The 16,379-nt window shown below is 48.4% G+C and overlaps 1 protein-coding gene across 1 annotated transcript in view; it reads left to right on the top strand.

The window, feature by feature from the left end:
- Positions 1-9,668, top strand: part of ST3GAL2 (ST3 beta-galactoside alpha-2,3-sialyltransferase 2) — a 47,327-nt gene extending 37,659 nt beyond the window's left edge. The window contains exons 4-7 of the mRNA XM_070388741.1: positions 4,279-4,458; positions 5,963-6,008; positions 6,277-6,396; positions 7,243-9,668. Coding sequence (XP_070244842.1) covers positions 4,279-4,458; positions 5,963-6,008; positions 6,277-6,396; positions 7,243-7,416 — 520 coding nt within the window. The 3' untranslated portion in view covers positions 7,417-9,668. The remainder of the gene's footprint in view (positions 1-4,278; positions 4,459-5,962; positions 6,009-6,276; positions 6,397-7,242) is intronic.
- The last annotated feature ends 6,711 nt before the right edge of the window (positions 9,669-16,379 follow it).

Here is a 16,379-nt window from a genome sequence, read left to right as displayed (position 1 = left end):
CAGAGCCACCTGAGATCCTCCCCATCTTCCGGCTGCTGGCACCCAGAAAGCAAGAGAGGCGGGCTGGGAGCTGGAGGGGACCTCGCTCCCCAAGACAGTGGCTGAGATGGGGGACAGGTGGCTGGCCAGCACCTCAGAGCAGCCATGGGACCCTTGGGAGGCCCGGGAAGGGCTCTCATGCCTGTAGGTGCTGCCTGCAGGGCCTTTCCACCCCCTGCAGGGCTTCACCATGCACCTCGGGATGGTTGGGAAGCTCCAGGGAGTGGAGCACAGCGGGCAGAAACAGTTGGCTACTGCCACAGACCTGGGCGGTACCTGGTCCTGGTCAGGCAGAGAGAGACTCACAGACGTTCCCTCACAGGAACCAGGCTAGGAGACGGGTGTTGTGGACTGACACCAGGATTTCTTTGTGGATGTCACGATGTCAGGTCACTCAGTCATGTCCCACTCTTTGTGACCCCATGGACTGCAGCCTACCAGGCTCCTCTGTCCGTGGGATTTTCCAGGCAAGAGTACTGGAGTAGGGTGCCATTTCTTTCTCCAGGGTTCTTAACATATATTCCATATCAATGACCAAAAATCCCTCAATAGTGGCAGGTATAAAGATACTCTTATTAAAATCAAGTGGAAAAGGATATTTTCTGCAACATTATTTAACATAATACTGAGACGAAGGAAGTAAAGCAAGGAATGAACAGCACAAATGGCGATTGTGCACAGGATTAAAAAAATTTTTACTTATAGATAATATGAATAACCCAACAAGCTTGTAGACTTAATAACACAGTTGGGTAAAATGGTTAAATATTATGATAGATATGTAAGTATCAGTAACTTTTACTTATATGAAATTGCAGATAAAGATTTGAGTTTTTCTGTAGGTGAGTATTTGTCAACCCTGATTGCACATTATTAGTGTTACATGGAAGCTTTAAAAAATATATGGATGCCTGGCTCCCACACCAGACTAGTTAAATGCTTCTGGAGACAGCTGACTCATTCTGGAGAAGCCAGGCCCTGGAAAGGGACCAGGGCGGAGCAGGTGCTCTAGTGTCTTTTTGTGGAAGGAGTGGCTTTTAGCCGATTTGTGGACGCAGCCAGATGGCCATGGAGGGCGACTGCTTATAGGCACGTCTTGGTTTGGAACCAGTGGGGAGGCCTCCTTCCCTGGAAACAGGATGGATGAAAGCCCCACCGGGAGGGCTGAACTGAGTTACAGTGAGCTGATAGCTCTGCCCAGTCCCCAGCCCCCACGCCCTCCCCTCGGTGCCTCCTCCCCTCTGACTCCAGAGCCCCCCTGACTAGATGGAGCTGAGCTGGTCCCCCTCAGCTGGCCAGCAGATGGATCCGCAGCTCCTCGAACAGCCGCGTGCAGATGGTCGGCTCACTGTGAATACGTGAAAGAGCGAAAGGACTGAGCGCCCACACGCTGAAGCCGAAGCATGCCCATATGCGCATCCTGCTCCGGGTGCTGTAGTGGCAGGAGACAGAGAGAACTCTAGAAGCTTCTCCCTGGAGTCACGGAAATCCAGCTCATCCTCTGCATCCCGCCCTGGTCCCTTTCCAGGGCCTGGCTTCTCCAGAAAGAGTCAGCTGTCTCCAGAAGCATGCCACTTCCTTCCCTTTCCTTGGAGGCTCTGAAACATCTTTTTAGATCCCTTATTCCATTCATCTCCAGACTTTGGGAAGTGGCTGCCTACCCAGCAAATGGAGGTCACCCGAGGGAGGTGGAGACTCCAGGAGGGCTGACTTGAGGCTGGGAGGCAGTGATCCTGGATGACAGGTCTAAGGAGGGGTGTCGTGACAGCTCTGGCTGCCGAGTCGTGGAAAAGGCAGATGGGCAGTCTTCGGGGCCGATCTGGGCAGCTACAACCCTTTGATCTGCAGGGCCAGCTTGGCCTCTCCATCTTCAATGAGAGGAGGTGTGTTTCTTGGGTCCTCACAAGTGTGAACCTTGACCCCAGCTCCTGCCCAGCCCAGACCCCAGCCAGCTTAAGTGCCAGCAGCCCAAGTCTGCTCCCCACTTCCATACCCCAGGCAGCTGAGAAACGCCATCCCCATCAAGGCATCCTCTGCAACTGCTCTGCTCCTGCTCATCCTCACAGACCCCGGGGCTACTGTGGCAGAGCTGGATCCAGACAGGCTGTGCTGACAAGAGGACCAGTGGTGTGAGTGGAGCTGTAGCCCACAGTGGATGAGAAGAAGGCTTCTCAGCTCCTCTAGGAGACGGGGTCTCTCAACCCTAAAGGCCAAGACATCAGAGGGGCAGTTAACCTAAAGAACTGGGTTGGGGGGAGGGGGACAGGATCTTAATCCTTGTTCTGGGGCCAGAGCACAGTTGGTCCCGCAGGAGAGAATCTAGGCTTCTCCTTGAAGCAGACAGGGACTAAAGTGGCTAAGAATAAGGACTCACTTTCTAGTTCCCAATCAGGCCACTCTCAGTTTCCCAAACATAATGAGTTTCTCCAGTCCCTCAAGGGAAGGGAACCAGAGAGGCAGAAGGTACAGCAAGTGATTGGTAGAGGGGGCGTCTTGGACACGCCCTCACCACACTGTACCATCCATAGAGGTGTCAGGGGAGCCCCTGTGATACAGGGCCCAGGACCTAGGGGGTGCTGGCCCCTTTACAGACAGGGAATGTTTGAACTGGCCAAAAAGCTGGGAGAGCAAGTGGAGACTTTGCTGCCTCTCTCCCAGATCCCTGTGTCCCCAGTGGAGGCCCAGGTTACAGCCACCCGCTTGGGTGGTGTGAATCTACAGTGTGATCCACACAAGACCTTGTTCTCACAGCAGAAAAGACCAACAGGTTTGTGTTTAAAGCTAGATCACTTGTTTTTAAAATGCTCACAACAAAAGAAGCTTTGATTTTATTGATCCTGTTTTGCACCCCTTGAAAGGAATTGGAAGCCGCCTTGGTGTGTCACACCGCGGTGGGCAGGGGAAGGCTGGGTGGGAGAGACTATGCTGGGGTTCCAGGTTCTTCTAAGATGGCAAAGGAGAGATAGCCCCGCACTGCACGTGTGCCCGGGACAGCTGAGGTGGGCACTGCCAGAGCCCCGGGTTTCCCCTTTGGGCTTGGAGTGGAAGGGCGGACAGGAACGTAAAGTGCGGCGACAGGGCGCTGGTGCTGGCAGAGCTGCCTGGGGGCTGAGGGGAGCTCCACCTTCTTACCTTGCTTCACTGTCTTCTAGAAAAGAGGACAAAACAGCCTAGTGAGCTGTAAGCTGTGAAAGGCTGTCTTTTTATTTTAAAAAATTGTAAAAATGATATGTGCTGATTATTGGGGGAAAAAACAGAGGTGTACACATTAAAAAGTGGATTATCCCGTTCTCCAAGAGTAAGCATTGCTAAAATTTTAATACTCCTCCGTTTTTTTCTATTCATATACAGAAGTAAGCTTTTTCCCTCCCTCATCCCTTCTTTCCCTCACTTCCTTTTTCCCTTCTCTCTCCCTTTCCATCCTTCCCTTTTTTTCTCTCTCTTTTACAAAAAATGGAATCAGACTATTGAATTTTCAGTTTTCCTTTTTTTTTTCCTTTAGCCAGACTTCATTGTTTGAATATTTGAAATCATTATTCTATACACAAATTTTAATTTCTTACAAAGCTCTATATTCCATATCACTAGGTCACTTCACTCTCCATTTTATGCCACATTTCCATCAAGAACTATTTCCCCAAATCACAATCTGCCTGATTGTGTGTTGTTGTTCCGTTGCTAAGTTGTGTCCAACTCTTTGCAATGCTGTGAACTGCAGCCTGACAGGCTCCTCTATCCATGAGATTTCCCAAGCAAGAATACTGGAGTGGGTTGCCATTTCCTTCTCCATCAGTTTTCCTTTTTTTGCACTGTGATTTCCTCTGACTGCACAGGTATTCAAAAGGTATGTGTTGAAAGAAGTGAGATTCCTCACACCACTTTTTTTTTTTTAACTGAATAGCTCTTGAAAACTTACTTCTTACCAGCACATGAAAAATCTGATTCATTCATTCTGATGACTACATGTAACAGTTACATGAATGTGCCAAAATGTATTGATATTAACTGGTTCTCTATTGATGGGCTCTTCTTTTTACTATTATAAATAATACTGCAGTGAATATCCTTGCACACGTTTTTGCACACTTACACAACCTTTTTTATAGGATAGATTTCTGGAAATGGAACAGAGTAAGTGCACACCTGTTTACAGGTATGACGGCCAGCACCAAACCATCTTCTAGAATTGTACCAGTTTATGTGTCGGTGTCTTCTCTCACCACCCTCCTGTCCCCACAGGATGAATCAGGCACCGACCGTGGGCTTTGAGCAGGATGTCGGCAGCCGAACCACGCACCATTTCATGTACCCCGAGAGTGCCAAGAACCTGCCCGCCAACGTCAGCTTCGTGCTGGTGCCCTTCAAGGCCCTGGACCTCCTGTGGATCGCCAGCGCCCTGTCCACCGGGCAGATCCGATTGTGAGCCACTGCCGCTGCAAGTGGGGCACGGGGGCCGCCCCGCCTTGGGAGGAACTGTCTGGGCGCCAGATCTTAGAATGCCTCTCACTGACTGTTTTGGCCAAGAGAGGCTGGTGAGGAGAGAAGCAGCAGTAGGGAGGGCGCCAAACAGTGGTTGGCTGAGGCCACAGCTTGTTTTGGGCCACTCCCTGCATGGTAGCAGCCAGCCTACTGGTGTTCAGAGGTGAAGGACACCTTTCCAGGCCCCCTTTGCAGGATGTGGCCCCTGTCTGTTAGCTCTGCTTTAACAGCTTTATTGAGATATGATTCACATGCCATACAGTTCACACATTTAAAGTGCAGTTCAGTGGCTTTTAGTATATGCACAGGGTTTAGGGTTATGTAACCATCACAAGTAATTTTAGAACACATGCATATTGCAAAGATGAAGATAATCTAAAGATACCCCTGTACCCCTTACTCATCACCCCCACTCCCTCCACCCCTAGCCCTAGGCAACCACTAAGCTACTCTGTCTCACCATGGTTTTTGTGTGTGCACATGTGTGTGTAAAAATGTGTATGTGTAACATAAAATACTGTTTTAACCACACAGTTCATGAGCATTAAGTGTATTCACATTGCTGTACAAATCTCACCACAGCCCATCTCCAGAACTTTTTCATCATCTCAGATGAAAACTCTGCCATTAAATGGCAGCTCCCCATTCCCTCCTCCCTCCAGCCCCTGATAACCACGGTTCTGTCTCTGTGATTTGACTGTTCTAGGTACTTCATACACGTGGAATCATACAGTGTTTGTCCTTTGCCTCTGGCTTATTTCAGTAGCATCGTGTTTTCAGGGTTCATCTGTCTTATAGCCTGTGTTAGGGTTTTATCCCCTTTAAAGGGTGCATAGTATTCTGGTGTATGGATATATCATATTTACCTATTCATCTGTCCATTGGACAATTGGATTACTTCCACCTATGCCTATTTTCACCGCGTATTTTTTTAAACACAGAAGTTGCAGTTTTCTGAGTTTAGCTTATGTTTGGGAGTCCAAAGGGCTAAAATAAGTGCTGTAGAGTTTAAGTTCCATGGATACTCAGAAATGGGAGCATAGGTTACAGGCACCACGGCTAATAGGGAAGGAGGGATTTGTGCCTAATGTGAGGACAGTAGCGTCAGGGCTGCTGTGGGCAGAGGTTAAGAGCACGGACATGCTGGGTGTGAGAAGATGGGCTAACCCAAGTGGAAACTTCACAGCAGAGAGTCATGGGAAGAAAAGTTGGGGCTGGGTTATGAAACGCCCCAGTGCTTGTCTAAACCATCCTTATTTTATCTTGGAGAACATAGGGACCCATTGAAGGTTTCTGGACAAGGAGCTGCAGTGATATGCAATGGGAGAGCAGTCTGGAAGCAGGGCAGCCTGTCATGAGGCCATCATCACTTGGGCCTCAGCGGGAGGAAAGGCATCCCTGGGTGCATGGAGCCAGCTCAGTGTTATTTTCTTTCTGCTTGCAGCACCTATGCCCCAGTGAAGTCCTTCCTTCGAGTGGACAAAGAGAAGGTAAGCTTCCTCCTCCCCACCTCAGTGGAAGTAGTGCAGACCTGAGTCATGCTGTCCCTGGTCCTGTGGTTCAGGTATCCCCCAGTACCCTTCCAGAACCCTCAAGAGTCCCCATCTGCTGGTATACCTGACTCCCCTCCCCCCGCCCCCCCCACACAGGCTGCAGGAACTACTGGCTCCTGGCACATGTGGAGGAACTGGTCAGAGCTTGGCCTGAGATTTCAGGCCCCAGAAGCCCTCATGTGCTCATTACATTTTCTCCTCCTAGGTCCAGATCTACAACCCAGCCTTCTTCAAGTACATCCATGACAGGTGGACAGAGCATCATGGGCGGTACCCTTCCACTGGGATGCTGGTACTCTTCTTTGCCCTGCATGTGTGTGATGAGGTGGGTAGCCTGTTCTGGGGATAAAATAGTAGGACCCAAGGGACAGAGGGAACCAGCCTTTGTCAGGGCTTAGCCGTGCATCAAGAGGAATGTGTTTTTGTAGGAAGGAACTAAGTGGCTTCCATTCCCCCTATTTCTAGGCTGCAAGGTATAGGTCTGCATTTCGCAAACTTACTGTGTTCATGATTTTACCATATCTGATATCAGTTCATTGAAAGGTTAAATTTATTGAAAAAGGAAATTGAATACCATAATTGATATTACTTGCCATAAAGAAAGAATAACCATAACTTAAGTGGAACAGTGTTGTAGTTGTTTGAGCAGAATGGGGTCTCCCACAGCTGTGGGCCCCAGGCTTACTCTGTTAAAAATGGAGATTAGTCATTCAAGGAGCCCATCTCTGGGCTCTGTCTGCTGCTCTGCCATGGATAGCAGTGCTCATGCCCAGCACACCCTTTTGCCAGTAAACTATTCAGTGTATGATATTGCGTACCTGACCAGCTTTCAATAAAATACACCATTAAGGGGGAAAAAAATGTTAGCAAGGGTTGGTGAGTTGTCACAGGCTGGCTCCATACTCAGGCATTCTTGATGTCATCAGAAGGTGGCTGGAAGGAGAACCGGAAGGGAACAGCCCTCTCCCTCTGGAACAGTGTCCTCAGCGTCAGGGTTGGATGTCCCGGGTCTTCCAGGCGCGTGAAGCGCGCCGGGAGCGGATGAGCCGCCTCCTGCTCGGGTAGGGGCGCCGCGGCCCCTTTCTCGTCCCCTCCTACAACCCAGGGCTCTGCCGCGGCCTCTGCTCCCGGGTCCCCGACGTGGAGTGACCCGCGCCGCCCTCCCCCGCAGGTGAACGTGTACGGCTTCGGGGCCGACAGCCGGGGCAACTGGCACCACTACTGGGAGAATAACCGGTACGCGGGCGAGTTCCGGAAGACGGGCGTGCACGACGCCGACTTCGAGGCGCACATCATCGACATGCTGGCTAAGGCCAGCAAGATCGAGGTCTACAGAGGGAACTGAGCCCGGACGCGCTGCGACTCTTCGGCCCCGCCGCGCGGCTCCCGCCGGGACTCGGGGTCGGCCCGGGGGCGGTGACCTAAGCGTGGCGCGGCGCCCTCCGGGGCGTCAGCGGGCGTTCGGAGCGCCGCCGCCGCGACCTGGACCAATCACTTTGCAGCTCAGCGAGCGCCGGCGTCCTCGGCCAGCGAGGAGACTCCCCCGGCCCAGCAGCAATCAGCGCCGCCGGCGGGCGGGGCCTCCAGCCAATCATGCAACTCAAGGAGGACTTCCGGCGCCGGGACCCCTCTCAGCCAATCGATGGCCTTCGGGGGCGGGCCGGCGACCGATTAATTTCCCACTCCACTATGCTTTTGGGTAGGATTTTATTTCACGCTTTCTAAGGAGTAGGAGTTCCTTCCGGCTTCGAGAAGTATGCTCTCCGCAGGTTCGGCAAGAGGCGTCTCAGTCACTTTCCGGCCTAACCTCGCTGGGGGCGCCGAGAAGGAAACGGTGGGGAAAGCGAGGGACAGCGGTGGCTCGCTCCCTCCTTCCCGGGAGTGCTCTGTGACCGCGGGGCGGGTGGGAGGGCGATCGGGCAGCCTTTCGGGTGGGCGGGGAGCGGGGCGGTCAGGTGGTTTGCAGGGAGCGCTCTTTACCCCAGGGGGAAAGTTAGAGCCCTCCCAGACCGCCCCGGACCGCCTAGAGAACTAGATCCACATTTCTTTGATCGGTCAGGCGTAGATAGGTGAGTGCAAACCCACCAAAGAAATGCGGTGAGAATCTGGAGGGTACGTGGGTCCTCTCCTGCCTCCTCCCCTCCCGCCCTTGGCCCCCTTGTGGAATGGCCTTTCTGACCGTGGCATTTAGTGTCTCACCAGAAAACTAGGATTGTGTGCACCCCTTCCTAGGCGGGCGAAGTTCGCCTAGGGCGCAACTCTGAAACACAGGTGTAAGAAATAGGACAGGAGACTGGAAACCCCGTCACATCAGATGTCAGGTGCTTCTCACTCCATGTGCCCTCGGCCCCTATTGTTTGCTCACGACCTCCTCAGTGTCTCTCCCGAGGCCCTGGGTCTCCTCACCAAGGCACTTGTTGCTCTGGGAGGATTGCCCTGTGATTAGGACAGTGCAGCTCCCCGCCCTTCCCCCTTTGGGTGCCTCTAGGGAGAGGGAGCAGCACGTAGGACAGAAGGCTGGAGATGAGACCAGCTGTCTGGTTCTTCACCCATCACCCCCCAAAGGGGGAGGAAACCTCTTGCTCCGGGTTGGAATTTGCTTTAGGCTTATGATTTAGCTAACCTGAAATTATCATGGGTGGCTGACCAACAAAGATGCTTTTCAGATACTGAGCTGGCCATGCAAATAGCTGGGGAGGAGTGGACTTGCCCCTTGCATGCCTCCTCCCCTGCCCACATATCCCCTTCCCTGTGCTCACCTTGCACCTTTTCCCTCTGACCCTCTTTCCATTTCCAGCTCTAGAAGGGCTGCAAAGCTAACAACCAGAGGTTACAGCTGGAAGCTACTTGCATGACTGAACCCAGCTTAAGTTCCTAGAGGAAGCTGCTGAAGGTATTCCTCATGCTTGAAGGTTGGGGGAGTGTAGGAGGGGAAAAGGGCTTCTGTGAAGCTTCCAAACCACTAAAAGGATCCCCCTTCCCAACAGTGACTTAAAAAACAGTAAGCAAACAAACATAAAAACCACCCTCTCTTAGTGAGTTGATACCACTCGGCAGCCTCCTGGTCATTGGTATAGTTCCTGCAGCTGGCTGAGGGAACAGGAGCCAGCAGAGGAGTATGTTAGAGGCTTAGTGGGGGGCAGTGGGCCCCGCTAAAAGTTAATATATTGAGAACTTAGCTTGAGTCTGTCCCTTCCCAATTCCAAAAGTAGGAGGAGTGAAGAATGGGGGTGGGTTAGTGAGGCCTTTAGTGGAACACCTCTTTCACCACCTCAGCCCCATCATTTTAGAAAGTCAAGACCAGTTATTCTTGCCAGTCTCATCTCAGTGCTTCCTAAAGAGGCTCTTGAGTGTTTAAGAGATGAAAAAAATGCAATTATGCCAAACAGTATTGAGCAGAATAATTTATTTCTTTTGTCGTTGTTCCTTTTTCTTCTTTTGTTTGGGTTTTGTTTTGTTTAGAACATTAATAAATCCCATTCTGGAAGAGGTAGGTCCCAGCACCCAGCCCAGATCTTCTTTTCTACAATAGTTATTTAAGCAAATGTTTTTTATTTTCTTCCCTTTCTCTTTCTGAATTAAAAATAAGAAACTGTATATTCACTTGTTCGTTTTGAAATGTGTTTGATGGTGGGAAGAAGGTCAATGGGAAGCTGTGACCAAGTAATGGTGAAGACTGTTGGGGGCATTGCTGGAAGTGGGGAAGGGACGACTCCCAGACACCCATCCCTTATACATGAAGCCTCCCAGCCACCAGCTGTGCCCTCTGGGAGGGTGGCCTTCACCACTGTCTGCTGTGTGGGCCCAGTGCAGCATGCAGACCCCACAGTCACCTGGATGGGGCTTTCCCTGCTCTGTTTCTGGGTTCTGTGCAACTTCCCATGATGCCCTAGGTGTGAGTTGGCAGGGAATTGGCAGAATGGTTGGAGCTGGTGCCACAGGCGCCCGAGGTAGCTGTGCTGCTTCCTTAGGCGGCCTGGATCTACTGACCGTAACTCCCATCACGGGCTGGAATGCCCCTGAACGTATAGCTCTGCCGTCCGGTGGATGAGATAGCTCACACCAGCTCTCTTCAGAGTCTGTGCTCAGCTTGGCGTCCTGCTGTCCAGTTTCTCCCAGTGCCCAAGAGCGAGCTGAGTGACTTTTCAAATGGAAGATACTTTTTGTTGGAGGAGGGCATCACTTTTTGGAAGTGGTGGAGGGTTTGTTCTAAAACTGTAGGTCTCTGGGCTGTAGTTCTCCTATTTGGGGTTGCCAGAGCCTCCATATGACAGTTCTCTGCCACAGACACTCCCCAGTAGCACGTACCTGAGTCATAAGGCCCAGTGTCCAGACGACAGGCACATAGCCAGGACTGCCAAGAACTGTTTCTTGTCTGGGCCCCACTCAGAGCCGCTGTCTTATGGGTCACTGTCCTTAGTGGGAGCAGCACTCCGGATATTGTACATGTTACCTCCAGGATTGAGCCTCACAAATTATGTCTTTTTATTTTTTAATGTTGGCCGCGGATTCCATTGCTTTGATTCAACAAAGATACCATATCAGGAATCACAAGTTAGTACTATTGCAATAAACTACTGTCATTCTCCATGATTCAGATGGCGAGTGAATGGGATGAGGAAGAAGTCACCCATCCTTCCATAACTCAAGTTGGATGGCAGCACCAGTCTCTGCAAACCCTGCTGGAATGTGGTATTGAGTCTGACTACCATGTTGGAGATAGTTCCAGGGACATCTATTAGGCCCTACCCCCATGCATCTGGTTGCCAGTACAGTGATTTTGCCAGGTAGTAAATATCTCTCTTTCCTTTTCGAACTAAGGAAATTACCTTAAGATGAATCTAGTCTCATTGGACCCACCATTAAATGGACTTGAACCAGAGCTCCATCTGTCGTCGACCATAATAAGCTCCAACTCTCATAATAAAGTGGACTGCTTTGGCATTCTGGTCTCAAAGCTAGCGTATGGTGACTCCTGGAAGTCTGGGTATTTCCCTTCTCCCAGTGCACTGTCACTCCAGAAGTACGTTCTCCTGGAAAAGCAACAGCTACACAAACGACCCTAAGATCTGCTTGAAAAGAGCTCCAGATGTGTGGCCTGATTAGGTCTGGGAACTGAGTAAAAAGCTAAAAATTCCCCTCACTGCGACTCAGGTTTTTTCCCACCACTCTTAGAATTTTCTCTCCTGTGCACATCAAGCAATACTTTAGTAGGCTCCCCAGCATCTGTTTCATTTCTGGGGACCTTAATGGTCAATTAACTATTGTTCCAAATCCTTAGAGGTGAGAACTCTAGTTGCCAAACTGGATTATTGTGGTAAATGTGCCTCCCTGTCTCAGGTCAGGAGGCATGGCTTTCTAGTCTTTGTTAGGCTGGGATCCCATTATTCACTGACCCTCAAATGACAGCCACCAGAGTTCCTTAAAGATGGTGCCCCAATCACTAATCAGTTCAGTTCAGTCACTCAGTCGTGTCCGACTCTGTGACCACATGAATTGCAGCACGCCAGGCCTCCCTGTCCATCACCAACTCCCGGAGTTCATCCAAGCCCGTGTCCATCAAGTCGGTGATGCCATCCAGCCATCTCATCCTCTGTCGTCCCCTTCTCCTCCTGCCCCCAATCCCTCCCGGCATCAGAGTCTTTTCCAATGAGTCAACTCTTCCCATGAGGTGGCCAAAGTATTGGAGTTTCAGCTTTAGCATCAGTCTTAGTGAACACCCAGGACTGATCTCCTTTAGAATGGACTGGATGGATCTCCTTGCAGTCCAAGGGACTCTCAAGAGTCTTTTCCAACACCACAGTTCAAAAGCATCAATTCTTTGGCGCTCAGCTTTCCTCACAGTCCAACTTTCACATCCATACACTACCACTGGAAAAACCATAGCCTTGACTAGATGGACCTTTGTTGGCAAAGTAATGTCTCTGCTTTTCAATATGTTATCTAGGTTGTTCATAACTTTCCTTCCAAGGAGTAAGCGTCTTTTAATTTCATGGTTGCAATCACTATCTGCAGTGATTTTGGAGCCCAAAAAAATCAAGTCTGACACTGTTTCCACTGTTTCCCCATCTATTTCCCATGAAGTGATGGGACCAGATGCCATGATCTTCGTTTTCTGAATGTTGAGCTTTAAGCCAACTTTTTCACTCTCCTCTTTCACTATCATCAAGAGGCTTTTGAGTTCCTCTTCACTTTCTGCCATAAGGGTGGTGTCATCTGCATATCTGAGGTTATTGATATTTCTGCTGGCAATCTTGATTCCAGCTTGTGCTTCTTCCAGCCCAGTGTTTCTCATGATGTACTACTCTGCATATAAGTTAAATAAGCAGGGTGACAATATACAGCCTTGACGTACTCCTTTTCCTATTTGGAACCAGTCTGTTGTTCCATGTCCAGTTCTAACTGTTGCTTCCTGACCTGCATATAGGTTTCTCAAGAGGAAGGTCAGGTGGTCTGGTATTCCCATCTCTTTCAGAATTTTCCACAGTTTCTTGTGATCCACACAGTCACAGGCTTTGGCATAGTCAATAAAGCAGAAACAGATGTTTTTCTGGAACTCTCTTCTTTTTTCGGTGATCCAGCGGATGTTGGCATCTGATCTCTTGTTCCTCTGCCTTTTCTAAAACCAGCTTGAACATCTGGAAGTTCATGATTCACATATTGCTGAAGCCTGGCTTGGAGAATTTTGAGAATTACTCTGCTAGCGTGTGAGATGAGTACAATTGTGCAGTAGTTTGAGCACTCTTTGGCATTGCCTTTCTTTGGGATTGGAATGAAAACTGACCTTTTCCAGTCCTGTGGCCACTGCTGAGTTTTTCAAATTTGCTGATACATTTTAAAAAAATTTTATTAAGATATAGTTGATTTATAGTGTTGTGCTGTTAACTATAGCTCCCGTGCTGTACGTTATATCCCTAGAGCTTATTTATCCTAAACTGGAAGTTTGTACCTTTTGACTGCCTTTACCCATTCCCCCTCCTATTTGGCAAGCACCAGTCTGCTCTCTGTTTCTACGAGAGCAGTGTTGTTAGATTCTGCATGAAAGTAAGATCACATGATATTTGTCTTTCTCCATCGAACTTATTTCACTAGCATAACGCCCTGTTGTCACAAAAGACAGGATTTCCTTTTTTTTTTTAATGGCTGAATAACAGTCTGTTATATATATATATATTCACATTTTCTTTACCCATTCCTCTGTCAATGGACATTTAGGTTGTTTCCATGTCTTTGCTATTGTAAATAATGCTGCAGTGAATATGGGAGTGCAGATGTCTCTTTGAGAGGGTAATATTCCCTTGGATGCGTACCCAGAAGTGAAATTGTTGAATCATATGGTAGTTCTGGTCCCAAGAGTGAAGCTAGATCCTATCTCACACCCCTCACGGAAATTAACTCCAAATGGATTCGACTTAAATGTAAAACATGAAACCAAAATATATAAAGAACTCATATAACACAATAGCCAAAAAAAAAAAAAAATCTGATTAAAAAAATGGGCATATGTGAAGAGACATTTCTCCAGAGAAGACATACAGATGGCCGACAGGTCCATGAAAAGATGAGCAACATCCTTAATCCTCAGGGAATTGAAAATCAAAGCCATAATGAGATATCACCACACTACTTTTAGAACGACTTGTCAAAGAGACAAGGGATAACAATCACTGGTGAGGATGTGGAACAAACGGAACCCTTGTGCACTGTTGGTGAGAATGTAAATTAGTGCAGCCACTGTGGGAAACAGTATAGAGGTTCCTTAGTGACTTAAGATGGACACTCACGTCGTCACCCTCAGGCTGTGCAAGCAATCCAGAGGCCTTTCTGCTCCATCTTCCTTGCCAACACCCATCCTTCCCCTAAAGGTGACCACTACCCTGATACTTACTTGCCTCCTAAGAAATCTGTATGCACGTCAAGAAGCAACAGTCAGAACTGGACATGGAACAACAGACTGGTTCCAAATCGGGAAAGGAGTATGTCAAGGCTGTATATTGTCACCTTGCTTATTTAATTTATATGCAGAGTACATCATGTGAAATGCCAGGCTGGATGAAGCATAGCTGGAATCAAGATTGCTGAGAGAAATACCAATAACCTCAGATATGCAGATGACACCACCCTTATTGCAGAAAGTGAAGAACTAAAGATCCTCTTGATGAAAGTGAAAGAGGAGAGTGAAAAAGTTGGCTTAAAACTCAACATTCAGAAAACGAAGATCATGGCATCCGGTCCCATCACTTTATGGGAAATAGATGGGGAAACAATGGAAACAGCGAGAGACTTTATTATGGGGGGCTCCAAAATCACTGTGGATGGTGACTGCTGCCATGAAATTAAAAGACACTTGCTCCTTGGAAGAAAAGCTATGACCAACCTAGATAGCTTATTAAAAAGCAGACATTACTTTGCTGACAAAGGTCTGTCTAGTTAAAGCTATGGTTTTTCTAGTAGTCATGTATGGATGTGAGAGTTGGACTGTGAGGAAAGCTGAGCGCCGAAGGATTGATGCTTTTGAACTGTGGTGTTGGAGAAGACTCTTGAGAGTCACTTGGACTGCAAGGAGATCCAACCAGTCCTTCCTAAAGGAAATCAGTCCTGAGTATTCATCAAAAGGACTGTTGCTGAAGCTCCAATACTTTGACTATCTGATGTGAAAAACTGATTTCTTAGGAAAGGCCCTGTTGCTGGGAAAGATTGAAGGTGGAAGGAGAAGGGGACAACAGAGGATGAGATGGTTGGATGGCATCACTGACTCAATGGCCATGAGTTTGAGCAAGCTCCGGGAGTTGGTGATGGATGGAGAAGCCTGGCATGCTGCAGTCCATGGCGTTGCAAAGAGTGAGACACAGCTGAGCAACTGAACTGATGGACTGACCCTGATACTCAGTTCTCTTTCATCAGTCCGATTGCCTAGACCCAGGTCCGTATGGAAATTCAGTTTATAACAGAGATGACCTCTCAAGTCACTTGGGAAAAGATGGATGTTGCAATAAATGTTATTGAAATAACTAGATAACCATCTGGAAAAAGATAAAATTAGATCCATAGCCTAAACTACCAAAATACCAAAAGAGAGATAAATGTAAAAAATAAAACAGTAAAAGTAGTTGTTCATTGATGTAGTCAAACAGAAAACATTGGCTTTGTAGCTGATTTTTGGACTGGGATTTTTTTTCACGGTCTATGTAGTTCCCCGTATTGCTAAAAATTGGGAGTTTTTTCATTCCTTTTTGTGAGTTCCAAACATTTTGTTAAATTTCCTCTTCTGATGTAACAGCTTCCATTTTATTTGTCCATTTGAGTTTATACCTTTTTCCTCCCCTATAATTTCAGTAAGCTCGTGGAAAGGAAAGTTAGCTAAGTGGGATATTTAATTGCATACTTAGCAGATACCCTTTTCTTCCTCAGTTTTCCTGTCTCCACAGAGCTGATTTTTTTCTGATTTTTTTTAACGCCTCTCTGTCACGATGGAGGCTTTTTAAATAATTGGGAATTGTTCTCTCTTCTAAAATAATGGATTAAGAAGCTGCTTGGGAATTTTGTGTACCTGGATGGAACATACCTGCTCTCTGGGTTGACATTAGGGTGCCTGGACAGGGAACCAGCTTTTCCAAGGCAGGGAGGGATGGTAAGGATAAGCTAGGCTGTGCTGCAACAACAAACACCTTTCCAGCTGGCACTGGCTTAAAACAACAAAGTTTATTTCTCACAAGCTGTGTTTCCATCAGGGGCTGTGTTCCTCAGAGCACTCAGGACCCAGGCAGACAGTGGCACCATCTAGGGGTGGGTCTGTTGTTTCAGGGGCAGAAAAAAAGAATCTGGTGAGCCACAGGCTGTCTTTGAATGCTTCTGTCAAGAAGTTCACATTTCCTTGATGCCAGAAAAGTCCCATGGCCATGCCTCAATCCATTAAGAATGTGTACTCTAAAGAGAGGCACCATATTTGGGTGAGCAGTAATGCTGTTTGGATACAGAGGGCTCCTTGGAGAGAAACACTTGCAGTAGTTATGGCCTGGCCAGGGGTAGGTGGATACACACTTGGCTGGCACTCTGCTGGATGCCAGGGGAGGGGGCAGGACATGATTAAGTATTTTATTTATCTATCACAGGAACAAACAGCTGGGGACTGCCATGCGGCAGGCAAGGAACTCCTTCCTGTGACATGCTTGGCACAGTAGGAAAACATCATTCCTGGCTTGCGGAGGGGAAGGGTGAAACCCTAAAACATTTTTAAAAATCAAATTTTTCCTTCCTGAGCGTGAGTTAGAAATCAATGGTCCTTCTCACTACCCTTCCAGAAAAATC

This window comes from Bos mutus, chromosome 18 (genome assembly GCF_027580195.1).
Source record: "Bos mutus isolate GX-2022 chromosome 18, NWIPB_WYAK_1.1, whole genome shotgun sequence".
NCBI classification, from domain to species: Eukaryota; Metazoa; Chordata; class Mammalia; order Artiodactyla; family Bovidae; genus Bos; species Bos mutus.
The sequence above is the reverse complement of the archived record's forward strand: the minus strand, read 5'-3'. Positions and strand labels throughout refer to the sequence as shown.